This window comes from Balaenoptera musculus, chromosome 2 (assembly GCF_009873245.2).
Source record: "Balaenoptera musculus isolate JJ_BM4_2016_0621 chromosome 2, mBalMus1.pri.v3, whole genome shotgun sequence".
NCBI lineage: Eukaryota > Metazoa > Chordata > Mammalia > Artiodactyla > Balaenopteridae > Balaenoptera > Balaenoptera musculus.
In genome coordinates, this window is record NC_045786.1 from 146,807,897 (window position 1) to 146,821,537 (window position 13,641).

A 13,641-nucleotide genomic window follows, 5' to 3' on the forward strand; every position below is an offset into this window, starting at 1 on the left:
TAATGTGGTCCTCTTCTCTCTCAGATCCAGGTTGCCTCTGCTCCTGCGCTCCCACTACTGTTACATCAGATTGCAGGGAGAGACTTCTTTTGGATGTATTCTGAAAAACCTTTCAGAGCCCGCTAATACTGCCTCTCCTTCATGTGATAGATGCCAGGCAGATTTGGAAGGTGTTTTGAGCTTTGCTTTTCATAAGTTTTGTGATAAGAACTTTGCTTTAGGTATGTGTGGGCTAGAATGGATAAGAGATTTGAGGTGACTTTTGCATAATCCGGGTGAGATATAATGAAAATTTGACCTTTGGTGGTGGCAGAAGCTTAGAAAGGAAAAATATCAATATGAAGAGGACATAACAGCCAATTGAGGCGCAAGGAGTAAAGTGTAAAGTTGACTAGGAGGCTTTAAGTTTAGAGAATGGGGGAGACAATTACAGAAATAAGGAAGTTAGAGGCAAAGAACTAGTCTAGAGAGGAAGATGATGAGGAAACAGTTCAGAAGTATCACTTTTGAAGTGCCAGCAGTTAAATATCCCATGGACAGGCCTGGAGCTGTAAACATGGGTCACTTAAATAGACTTAGCAGTTGATGTTGGAGCAGTGGAGGAGATGCCTAAGGAAAGAGGGGGGACAAGGAAGCCCAGGCAGAGCCTTAGGAACACTTATAATGAGGGGGTGGAAGAGGATGAGGAACCAGCTGAGGGGAATGAGTGGTGGGAGGAGAACCTCCATAGTGCAGTGTCATAAAAACTGAGGAAGGGAGGGAAGCTTCAGGAAGGAAAAGGTTGTCAGAGATTTTCAGTATTAAGCCTGTTTGTAGGAGAAAAAACCTGAAGCTTTAGAGCAGCACTGTCCATTAGAAACATAATGTGAGCTACAAAGTTTTATTTTACATTTTCTAATGAGCAAAAATGTTTGAGATGGAAATAGGTAAAATTAACTTGAATGATATATTTTATATAACCCAATACATTTAAAATATTTTTATTTCAACATGTAATTAATGTAAAAACATACTTGTCTGTCTTCCCCTCTAGATAGTAAGCTCCTTAGGTGAACAGAAGCATCATCTGATTCACTGGCACCCCTGGTACCTATCACAGTGTATGGTTATGTAGAAGAAACCCAATAAGTGTTTGTTGATTAAAGGGTATTAATGTTTGGTTTTCACAATGCCTTGTACAGTTCCTTAAGTTGATCTAAAGCAAATGAGAGAATGCAAGTATTGCTGAGTATAGTCAATGATTTACAAATTAATTAGGTGTGAATAGTCATTTTCTTCATTAAAGATTAGTTGTGTTCTACCCATTTCCACAACAAATTTGATACAATGACTCAGGGTAATTTTATCTTCCGTGTAGAAATTAAACTTGGGGGGGAAAAGAATCTATAATAATACAGAACCATGGTCCCATATCCACGATTCTCAAATCCAAAAGCTCCTGAAAAAACTGAAAGGATAAGCGACACACTTTGGGTTTCACTGTCTCCCATCACCCTCAGATGGGACCATCTAGTTGCAGGAAAACAAGCTCAGGGCTCCCACTGATTCTGCATTATGGTCAGTTGTATAATTATTTCATTATATAGAAATAAAGTGCACAATAAACGTAATGCGCTTGAACCATCTTGAAACCATCCCCCCGCCCCCGGTCCTTGGAAAAGTTGTCTTCCACAAAACCGGTCCCTGGTGCCAAAAAGGTTGTGGACTGCTGCCTTACAGCATTAGCTCTCGCTCTGCTTAAAGGGGACAGCTAAGGCAATTCTGCTTTGCTTGTCTTGTTCTGGGGCCCAGGCTGAAGGGGCAGTGGCTACCCAAAGTAAGTTCTTCGTGAGGGAACAGCAGAAGTACAGAAGGCAAGGCCACCTGCACAAGCACAGTTTAACTGTCTGTGCCACATCTGCCAAGATCCCATCGACCAAAGCAAGTCATAAGATTGTGCCCAAAGGCCTGGAGTGGGTAGTAGACTGCACCTACCTTGAGGCCAAAGCAAGTCACAGAGCCAAGCTCAACATCACTGGAGAGAAGTATTCCTCCCTTGGGGATGCTGGGGGAGGGAGTGAATATTTGCTGAATAATAATCTAATCTACCACAGATGGTTCACAGAAGTAGAGTGGGAAGGAAGGAGGGGAAAAAAATCACCAAATAGGATGTATCACTATCCTTGCTCTTTTTAGAGCCTACCACTTTCACAAAGCCTCTTGTAGGGCTGGGGAAATTATTTGCTCCTAGCCTCTTAAAATTTTGAGGGTCTTTCTAGGCTGTATTCCTGAAGTTTTAAATTAATTTCAAGTTATTTTTATTTATTTTAATTTGTTACCTTGGATGGACTTCCCTGGCAGTCCAATGGTTAAGACTCCACACTTCCAGTGCAGGGGGCACGGGTTCGATCCCTGATCAGGGAACTAAGATCCCACATGCCGCGTGGCATGACCAAAAAAAAAAAAAAAAAAAAATTGCTACCTTGGGATGTAGTGAGAGACAGAAATGTACTTTTCTGTTGGTGTTTCCTTAAATGGAATTTTTAATAAGCTCCTTTTTGGGATTTTAAACCCTGCTCCTGTGATACTTTTCGAAGTGCTGATGGATAGAAGGTTTTCTGGTTAGATAGACTTTTCTGTTCAGCACATCTGAACTTCGAGATTATTTGTATTCTCCTGGAGCTTTTTTTTAGTCTTTGTATATAATAGAAAGAAATTGTAGTTGCCCATCAGAGAAGGATTTCTTTTTCCTTTTGTCTGATTGAGCAAGTGTCTTGAGAGAAAGGGAATGGATGGCAGTGAATTCGAGTGTTGTGCTGTTATCAGTCTCAGAAAATCTTTAGCAGGTGGCCAGAGAGAGAAAACACCAAAATCTACTTACATTCCGACTCCCACTCCCTATGCAATCCAGGTCACATGAAAGATCCTCACTTCCCAACAACTATCTTTTCTTGTTCTCAGGGCACTGTTAAGAATGTTACAAAGTACACTGGTGTCTTTTGCCATGCTGCGGGAACAGTGGGTCCGGGAACAGTGGGTCGTTGGCTTTCTCCGTGCAGTCATCAATTGTTTTCAGCTGTTACTGGACCAGAATCAAATCCAGCTTTGCCTGCCCCTTTCTTTGTACCAACAATGATTGTTTGTTCACCAGACCTGACTGAAGACCTAGCTAACCCTGTTGCCTACCTTTGCTTCCTACTGAGCTCCATGTAAAGAGCAGCTCTTCCAGGGAGAGTCACCCTGCGGCATTGTGATCTTCAACACATCAGTGGAGGCATGAGCTTTCTCCTGTTGAACTGGCAAACACCTGGGCTGGGCATCAGAAGATCTGGGTTCTGGAACTGGTGTTACTTGCCTCATAATTGTACACTGACAAATTCTTTCACCTTGCCTGAGCCATAGTGTTTTACATGTAAATACAGATGTGTCTTTTAAATACAGTCGTCCCTTGTGGTTGAGGGGGTGGGGGTGGAGGAGAAGTGATTTCAGGACTCCCCCCACCCCCCACCCCCATGGGCACCAAAATCCTCAGATGCTCAAGTCCCTTATATAAAATGGCATGGTATTTGCATGTAATCTACACAAATCCTCCTGTATACTTTAAATCATCTCTAGATTACTTATAATACCTAACACAATGAAATGGTATGTATATAGTTGTAAATACAATGTAAATACTATTGTAATTATTTGCTGGCACAAGCAAATTAAGTTTTACTTAATTTTGGAATTTTTTTCAAATATTTTTGATCTGCGGTTGGTTCATTCTGGGTCGACTATAGTATTGGAATATGTTACAGTGACTACTGTATTATAGATGATTCTTACAAGATTCGTCTGAGAAAGCTCCAGTATGATAATCAGTTTGTGTGATTTCTTTTAATAGCTGGACAGATCCTATAAGCATAAGATTAATAATGGGAACCACTTAAATTAAAATGACCAGATTCTCATTATAGCTTATCTTTAAAAAAAATAATAATAATAAGTACCAGGACTGTATATTGGGAATGCTTTTGGCACTAGTTTTTTTTTTTTAAATAAATTTATTTTATTTTATTTTATTTATTTTTGGCTGTGTTGGGTCTTCATTGCTGCACACGGGCTTTTCTCTGGTTGTGGCGAGCGGGGGCTCTTCTTCGTTGCCATGTGCAGGCTTCTCATTGCGGTGGCTTCTTTTGTTGTAGAGCACGGGCTCCAGTAGTTGTGGCGCACGGGCTCAGTAGTTGTGGCTCGTGGGCTCTAGAGCACAGGCTCAGTAGCTGTGGCGCACGGGCTTAATTGCTCAGTGGCATGTGGGATCATCCCAGACCAGGGCTCGAACCCGTGTCCCCTGAATTGGCAGGCAGATTCCCAACCACTGCGCCACCAGGAAAGCCCTGGCACTAATTTTTAATTTCTAGTTAGACCAGTTATTGAAGTTTAAGATCTCATTTACTACTTTTTTTTTTTTGAGATCTCATTTACGTCAAAGCAATAGTTTTACTAGTAATAAAAATCAGCTCAGTGTGTCTTAATGCTCACTATTATAAACTCCGAGATGGCAGGGATGAAATTTTATATAGAGGCAAAGTAGTGTAATACGTGAACCTTTGCTTTGCTCCTTTGCTTACTGGATGTGACTTTGGGCAGGTTCATGAACTTCTGTGTGCCACATTGTTTTCATCTGTAAAATGGGTAAAGTGAACATAATTAATTAAATCCTCTCAGTGTCTGTCTTTGAGTTTTGATATAAGTAGACAGCCAGTAAACTCCTGTTTAGTGAATGAACAATCACTTTTCTTCTGCTCATATTTTACCTGTAAATGTACTACACTTTATTTACTTTTTATTTATTTTTGCCTGCATCGCCTTTTCTTGCCTTTTGCTTGTTTCGCTTGGCTAACACTGTCTTGCTTACTTGGTTTTGTTTCTGAGGCATTGTATGAGAATATCAGTGACAGATTTCTAAGGGTTTTTTTGTAATAGAGCTGTACTTTTTTTTTTTAAATTTATTTATTTATTTATTTTTGGCTGCATTGGGTCTTTGTTGCTGTGCACGGGCTGTCTTTAGTTGCGTTGAGCAGGGGCTACTCTTCGTGGCGGTGTGTGGGCTTCTCATTCTGGTGGCTTCTGTTGTTGCGGAGCACGGGCTCTAGGCGCACAGGCTTCAATAGTTGTGGCACGTGGGCTCAGTAGTTGTGGCGCACGGGCTTAGTTGCTCCGTGGCATGTGGAATCTTCCCGGACCAGGGCTCGAACCCGTATCCCCTGCATTGGCAGGCGGATTCTTAACCACTGCGCCACAAGGGAAGCCCTAGAGCTGTACTTTAAATGACGTGGTATAGTCTTCAGAGCAGCCAGTGGAGGTAACCAGTTGCAACTTTTTCTGTTTGCCATCCTGTGGCATTTCTGCATTAGCTGAGGTAGCAGGTGCTGTACTAAATGTTTTTGTGAAAAAGAAGGGAATAATATGTGCTGTGTTGCTGATCATTAATGCTACATTAATGTTAAATTTTCAATTAGATAGTCAACTTTTAAAAATATAGAAGCATAGGTCAGGACATTTACTTTCAATACTTTGAAAATATAACTGTTCTATTGGAATCCACCTCCCTTTTGGGTAAGCTGACATACATATTGCCAAACCCTAAATATAGGTTTACACCCACAAAAATCTATTTGACTTTTTAAATTGAAGTATATAGGAATGTGCACAGATCGTAGGTGTACAACTCAATGAATTTTCACGGACTGAAACCTCTCTGTAACTAGCACCCAGATCAAGAAACAAAGCATTACCAATACCCCCAGAAGCTTCTTGTGTACCCCCCCCCAGTGATTAACCTCCATAAAAGTAACTATTGAATCTATTCTTAATTTTAATTCATTGTATTTTTTAAAAATTATTTATTTATTCATTTATTTATGGCTGTGTTGGGTCTTCGTTTCTGTGCGAGGGCTTCCTCTAGTTGCGGCAAACGGGGGCCACTCTTCATCGCGGTGCGCGGGCCTCTCACTATCGCGGCCTCTCTTGTTGCGGAGCACAGGCTCCAGACGCGCAGGCTCAGTAGTTGTGGCGCACGGGCTTAGTTGCTCTGTGGCATGTGGGATCTTCCCAGACCAGGGCTCGAACCCGTGTCCCCTGCATTGGCAGGCAGATTCTCAACCACTGCGCCACCAGGGAAGCCCAATTCATTGTATTTTTAAAACAAATTAACATTACATATTTAAAACAGAATTGCATAAATACATCATGTTTAGTTAATATTAATTAGCAGTCCTCTGATCTCATGCCAGCTAACTATGGGCTGAAGTTGGAGGGGTGGAGAAAGGTAGGCACAGTATTTAGTTATTTTATTATTATTATTTTTAAAATTGTTGCAGCAGGCGGGCTCCTTAGTTGTGGCTGATGGGCTCCTTAGTTGTGGCTCACCCGGCTCTTTAGTTGTGGCATGCGAACTCTTAGCTGCGGCATGCATGTGGGATCTAGTTCCCTGACCAGGGATCAAACCCCAGCCCCCTGTGGAGCATGGAGTCTTAACCACTGTGTTACCAGGGAAGTCCCAGGCACGGTATTTAAAAGCATGTAGGATAGGGACTTCTCTGGCGGTCCGGTGGTTAAGACTCTGCGCTTCCACTGCAGGGAGCGCGAGTTTGATCCCTGGTGGAGGAATTAAGATCCTGCATGCCGCATGGCGTGGCCAAGATAAAAAAAAAAAAAAGCATGTAGGATAAAAGGGAAAGCATACCTTGATTAAGAATTTGTTATGATTTGAATGATCCAAATATAGGTAATTAAAGGTTAATTGGAAGTCAATACCTTTACTGGAGGAAAAAGTTGCTTTATGTATTTTTGATGAAAAAATCATTAGAATAAGAAAGTAGAATATTTAGAGTGTAGAAGATCCTGAAGTTAAAATTCAAAATGAAACAAGACATTGACAAAATGCTTTCATGTAAATATGTACATGGTAATGTTTTGGATACTATAAGTGAATTAGAATACTGCTTAGGTATGCAAACAGATTTTTTTCCTTCAATATTTCTGAAGACTTTCAATGAAAAGGATAGTTGAAGTCATAAAGAATTGGCTGATGGAAATTCAGGTAGACAGGCAAATGGGAGTGTGGCCCCCCCCAGGAGGCTGAAGTGTGGGAGACAGAATGATGTGTGTAAGCAAGGCTGTGCCAGGATGCAGAGGAGAGGCTGGGAGTTAGGAGTCTGCGATTTTGGTCCTGGTCTGCCCAGTTGTGTGCTTTTAAGCAAGTCACTGAACTTGGGTCCCCTTTTGCTTTTGTAAAATAGATATGTTACCTGTTTACCCTGCCTTGGGTCATGTGGTAAAGAAAAAAAATGAGATGATAAAAAGAAATTTTGAAAAATTAAAAGCACTAGACAAATAATTTTATGGTGATGTAAATTAGGTTGGATTGGAAGAGGGATGTTGATGAGAACACTCTTTAAGATCATTTAGCTCCCTTTGCTCTAGATCTGAAATCATTAGATATCCTTGTGATTGAAAATATTTGGTTTCCCAAGTAGATCTACTCATTACCAAAAGGTATCTTGAGCTGACAAAAGTTTGTCAGTTGAAGGTCCTGGCAAATTAATACATTACTGGTTTACAAATTAGTCTTATAAGTATTTAATTGGTGTGAATGGATTTACTAGGATTTGACCAACTCTGGGTAACCCAGTAAAATCCTATTTCAGACCTAATCCAGGAGCCTGCAAGTGACAGCAGCCTGCGAGGTCCTTAGAAAGCTTGGCCTGGAGGATAACACATGAAAGAAAGGTTTGTTTTTGGTGAAAGTAACTTATGAAAGTGTTTCAAAATAAAAGTATAACTGTAATGCACAAAAGACTGTTTTCTTTTTCCCTTTTCAGAACCCCAAGAGGCTCTGTTTTCTGTGAAAAAGTATTTCTATACAGTTGCTCCAATGACAGAGTTACCTGCACCCTTGTCCTACTTCCAGAATGCACAGATGTCGGAGGACAACCACCTGAGCAATACTGTACGTAGCCAGGTACAGTGTCAACCTCTACAACTGCCCTTTCAGACTGTGGATTCAGTGACCACCCTCCCTTGCCTCCAGGAGAGGCTCAGGGGGCGGAGCAGGCTTTCTCTACTTTATCAAATTTACATATTTGCTGAACTTCAAGTAAGGGAAAGCATTGTACCATTTGGTGCAGGGGACACAAGGCTGTGTGAGACTTGGGTGTTGAAACAGTTCCTCCCTGGCTCAGGCATCACCTCCTCCTCTGACGCCTTTTCCAACTTCCCCGGCTATTTATTATTTTACCTAGCTTGCTCTTATTCTTCTATGAGCTGAGTACATTTTATTTACTTTTAGTTTTTCAGTGCCTAGCCTGGTTCTTTTTTTTTTTTTTTCCTTAATTTTTTTTCTTTTTTAATTTATTTTTGGCTGTGTTGGGTCTTCCTTGCTGCGCGCGGGCTTTCTCTAGTTGTGGCGAGCGGGGGCTACTCTTCGTGTGGTGCACGGGCTTCTCATTGCGGTGGCTTCTTGTTGCGGAGCACAGGCTCGAGGTGCCCGGGCTTCAGTAGTTGCAACACATGGGCTCAGTAGTTGTGGCACGCGGGCTCTGGAGCACAGGCTCAGTAGTTGTGGTGCATGGGCTTAGTTGCTCCGCGGCATGTGGGATCTTCCCGGACCAGGGATCAAACCTGTGTCCCCTGCATTGGCAGGCGGATTCTTAACCACTGCGCCACCAGGGAAGACCCTAGCCTGGTTCTTGACAGTGCTCAGTAAGTGCTCATTGACCGAATGATGAATGCAGGGCTAAGGGTAGAAGTCCTAGGGTAGGTCAAAGGAGAGAGTCAGGAACGGGGTGTAGTCAGTGGCATGGGACACAGACACTTAACTGGCTGCACACACAGACCAGAGCTGCCTGCCAGTCTGTTAGCTAACCATTACAGGTTGAAGGCAGAGTCCACAGATGGCTTGTGAGATGGCTGGGGCATCAGCCGCATTTGTAGAGGTGGAGCCAGAATGGGGAAAAACACAAGGCCAACTGTAAGCTATGCTGGATGCAGGGGATGGGGGGTGGAGGGCAGACTTTCCTCTATTCGAACCAGAGGGCAGAACCAGTGATAGAAGGAAACAGGTTCTGGATCAGTAAAAAGAAATTTCCACACAAGTACTTTACGTTTGAAAGAGCATAGGCTGCCTTGTGGGCTAGTGTGTGCATGTCACTAAAAGCAGTTATGGAGGCTGGAAGACTGCCAGCCAGATCTGCAGAGGATTAGTTCGTGGAATGAGCTGTGAACTAGAGCACTAGGTGTCCTGGAAGTTCCCTTCACACTCCAGAGATTTAGGATTCCAACTCAGGGTCAAAATGTGGGAGGAGGGCTTCACAAAGTAAACTTTGATGGGTGCATAGGATTAGAATAGAGCAAACTGGGAAGTCATTATTGAGAGAAGAAGTAACACTGGTGGAGGAAGAATTTTCCTACCATATCAATTGACAGGGGACTCTATCCAGAGATATGTCAGCAGAGGCAGATGACACTGTATTGCTAGAGCATTTTTTTTTTTTAATTTATTTATGGCTGTGTTGGATCTTCGCTTCGGTGCGAGAGCTTTCTCTAGTTGTGGCAAGCGGGGGCCACTCTTCATCACGGTGCACGGGCCTCTCACTATCGCGGCCTCTCTTGTTGCGGAGCACAGGCTCCAGACGTGCAGGCTCAGTAATTGTGGCTCACGGGCCCATTTGCTCCGTGGCATGTGGGATCTTCCTGGACCAGGACTCGAACCCGTGTCCCCTGCATTGGCAGGCAGACTCTCAACCACTGCGCCGCTAGAGCATTTTTATTTTTTATTTATTTATTTATTTATTTTTTATTTTTTGTATTAGTTGTTTTGTTTGTTTTTTTATACTTCAGGTTCTTATTAGTCATCAATTTCATACACATCAGTTTATACATGTCAATCCCAATCGCCCAATTCAGCACACCACCATCCCCACCCCACCGTGGTTTTCCCCCCTTGGTGTCCATACGTTTGTTCTCTACATCTGTGGCTCAACTTCTGTCCTGCAAACCGGTTCATCTGTACCATTTTTCTAGGTTCCACATACATGCGTTAATATACGATATTTGTTTTTCTCTTTCTGACTTACTTCACTCTGTATGACTGTCTCTAGATCCATCCACGTCTCAACAAATGACTCAATTTCGTTCCTTTTTATGGCTGAGTAATATTCCATTGTATATATGTACCACAACTTCCTTATCCATTCGTCTGTTGATGGGCATTTAGGTTGCTTCCATGACCTGGCTATTGTAAATAGTGCTGCAATGAACATTCGGGTGCATGTGTCTTTTTGAATTACGGTTTTCTCTGGGTATATGCCCAGTAGTGGGATTGCTGGGTCATATGGTAATTCTATTTTTAGTTTTTTAAAGAACCTCCATATTGTTCTCCATAGTGGCTGTATCAATTTACATTCCCACCAACAGTGCAAGAGGGTTCCCTTTTCTCCACACCCTCTCCAGCATTTGTTGTTTGTAGATTTTCTGATGATGCCCATTCTAACTGGTGTGAGGTGATACCTCATTGTAGTTTTGATTTGCATTTCTCTAATAATTAGTGATGTTGAGCATCTTTTCATGTGCTTCGTGGCCGTCTGTAAGTCTTCTTTGGAGAAATGTCTATTTAGGTCTTCTGCCCATTTTTGGATTGGGGTGTTTGTTTCTTTAATATTGAGCTGAATGAGCTGTTTATATATTTTGGAGATTAATCCTTTGTCCGTTGATTCGTTTGCAAATATTTTCTCCCATTCTGAGGGTTGTCTTTTCGTCTTGTTTATGGTTTCCTTTGCTGTGCAAAAGCTTTGAAGTTTCATTAGGTCCCACTTGTTTATTTTTGTTTTTATTTCCATTACTCTAGGAGGTGGATCAAAAAAGATCTTGCTGTGATTTATGTCAAAGAGTGTTCTTCCTATGTTTTCCTCTAAGAGTTTTATAGTGTCCAGTCTTACATTTAGGTCTCTAATCCATTTTGAGTTTATTTTTGTGTATGGTGTTAAGGAGTATTCTAATTTCATTCTTTTACATGTAGCTGTCCAGTTTTCCCAGCACCACTTATTGAAGAGACTGTCTTTTCTCCATTGTATATCTTTGCCTCCTTTGTCATAGATTAGTTGACCATAGGTCCATGGGTTTATCTCTGGGCTTTCTATCTTGTTCCATTGATCTATGTTTCTGTTTTTGTGCCAGTACCATATTGTCTTGATTACTGTGGCTTTGTAGTATAGTCTGAAGTCAGGGAGTCTGATTCCTCCAGCTCCGTTTTTTTCCCTCAAGACTGCTTTGGCTATTCGGGGTCTTTTGTGTCTCCATACAAATTTTAAGATGATTTGTTCTAGCTCCAAAATGCCATTGGTAATTTGATAGGGATTGCATTGAATCTGTAGATTGCTTTGGGTAGTATAGTCATTTTCACAATGTTGATTCTTCCAGTCCAAGAACATGGTATATCTCTCCATCTGTTGGTATCATCTTTAATTTCTTTCATCAGTGTCTTATAGTTTTCTGCATACAGGTCTTTTGTCTCCCTAGGTAGGTTTATTCCTAGGTATTTTATTCTTTTTGTTGCAATGGTAAATGTGAGTGTTTCCATAATTTCCATAATTTCTCTTTCAGATTTTTCGTCATTTTTCATCATTAGAGCATTTTTAAACAAGTGAAATCAAGTTAAAATGAATTTCAAGGGACGCCCTGAAAGAGAACACCTGAGGGGTTGGGGGAGGGAAGAGGAACTGTCACAGCTGGTGCCTGGGTGGGTGGTTAATAAGCAGTGGCACGAAGGACTGATTTTTCTGACAGTGCTCGTGCTCCTCTGCTGTGTGTCAGCAGCTTGACTTACTCCTTTTTGCTGTTCCCCAGGAATGGCCTTTTGAAAAGATAGGCTGGGCAGGATTATAAAGTTCTTGGGGTACAGGCTGTGAAAGTTTGGATGCTACAGACTTTGTACTCATTTTCAAACTGTTGCTTCAGAGGAGAGAGGGGAAAAGTGGGAACAGTTGACGTAGGTCTCTGGGTGCCCCTTCCTTAACCAGAGCATCTCCTGTTTTATCTGTTTTACATATTGATCTTCTGTGGATCCCTTTGAACAAAAGATTCCACGGCTAAGAAGTTAAATGTCACTCATCTGCCCCAAACCCTCCAAAGACATCTCATCTCAGAATAAAATCTAGTCTCTGAGGTTTAAACTGTCCTCTCCCCCAGCCTCTGTTGTCTCTCACCATCCTCCCCCTCCCTCACTGCTTCCTCTGGGCCCTGGGTTCTCCTCCCACTCTTCTCCCTGGCTCTCTTCAGTTCCTTCAGGCCACCTCCTGAGTCACCTTATCAGTGAGGCCATGCCTTCCTTCCCTGCCACTGGGCACTCCCTGTACCCTTCCTTGGCTTTACTTGTGCGTAGCACTTACCAGTGTTCCTAACATACTGTCTAGTTAGATATGATTTACTTACCTGTTTCCCTCCAAGAACAGTGCTTGGCACATAGGAAGCTCTCCACTGTTGGTGTAATATTGTTTATATCCCTCACACTCAGGTTTTGTGGGGCTTTCTTGGTATTTTTTACGGCCTTTTTTTTTTTTTTTTTTAACACCTCAGTGACTGATAAATTGAAAAAAGGGTAGCTCTAGAGGAGGTACAAATGGTGTAGGATTGTTATTGATAATTACATGTGTTCATGGTCTAATTTTAGCAAGTCTTAGACCTCGTGTTCTCAGTGGTACCTTCCATATCTATTAGGGCATCACTGTCTAGAAAATCAGACCTAATTTATTTGTTTACTTTTGACTCTGCTGTTGATAATGTGATGTTAATTGAGTTTATCTTTTATCTCCTTAAAAATATCTTCTACAGCTTATGAAGATCTTATGCATGCAGTCTCATATTTTCCAGTTACCACGGGATAGGTATTATTGCCAGTTTACAGTTAAAATGCTTGTCCAAGACCACATAGAAAGTTAAATAACAGACCTGGAACTTAAAACTGTGCTTTCTAATCCCAAACTCACTCCAGTATTTTTTCTGTTCTTCCAACGGTCTCATACCCCAGAAAAATGTTGTAATACTGAAAGGAGATATTGTATGAAAAAATGCTGGGGAAGAAAGATACGAAGTCTATGTATTCATTTTGCACCAACGTACTTTAAAAAACCCCAAAGAACGAGGAAAAGAATCTCATCGTTAAGTTTTTTAGCTATAAAGAAGCCATTGTTTAAGTATATGCTCTGGTTGGTTATGAAAAAATGGGGGTAGGTCCAGATTTAAATTGGATATAGAAGACTGTTTTTGCAGATTAATTGAAAGCAGCTCTTTTATTTCTGCTGTTGGATAGTGGAGTTGTTAAATACAAGTACCCAAGACAAGCCTCTGCAGGCACAAAAAGTCCTCATCAGACTTATTTCTTCTTTATTTGCTCAGGACTAGTTTAGAGGAATTAAAAACAAATTGACAGATGTGGAAAGTGAATCTTTCCACACTACTCAGGAGAGGAAACTCTCATGTTGAATGTCTTCAGTGTGTTGGACTCTGTGCTAGGTGCTATGACAAATGTTATGTAGTTTTAGGGCCTGGCATTTTGGGGACGTTTATCATAAATGAGCAGGTTTTCCTTTTTCCTCTGTCTTCCCCTCCTTTGAATAGCTA

General features: G+C 41.6%; 1 protein-coding gene across 5 annotated transcripts in view; it reads left to right on the plus strand.

Moving 5' to 3' along the window:
* Positions 1 to 13,641, plus strand: part of PSEN1 (presenilin 1) — an 87,736-nt gene that overhangs the window by 1,526 nt on the left and 72,569 nt on the right. Inside the window, exons 2-4 of one of the 5 annotated variants that reach the window (XM_036842357.1) lie at positions 25 to 170; positions 7,674 to 7,755; positions 7,848 to 7,987. In XM_036842357.1, coding sequence (XP_036698252.1) covers positions 7,901 to 7,987 — 87 coding nt within the window. In that variant the 5' untranslated portion in view covers positions 25 to 170; positions 7,674 to 7,755; positions 7,848 to 7,900. The remainder of the gene's footprint in view (positions 1 to 24; positions 171 to 7,673; positions 7,756 to 7,847; positions 7,988 to 13,641) is intronic. The other 4 variants (XM_036842360.1, XM_036842361.1, XM_036842358.1 and 1 more) reach the window with 4 other exon arrangements.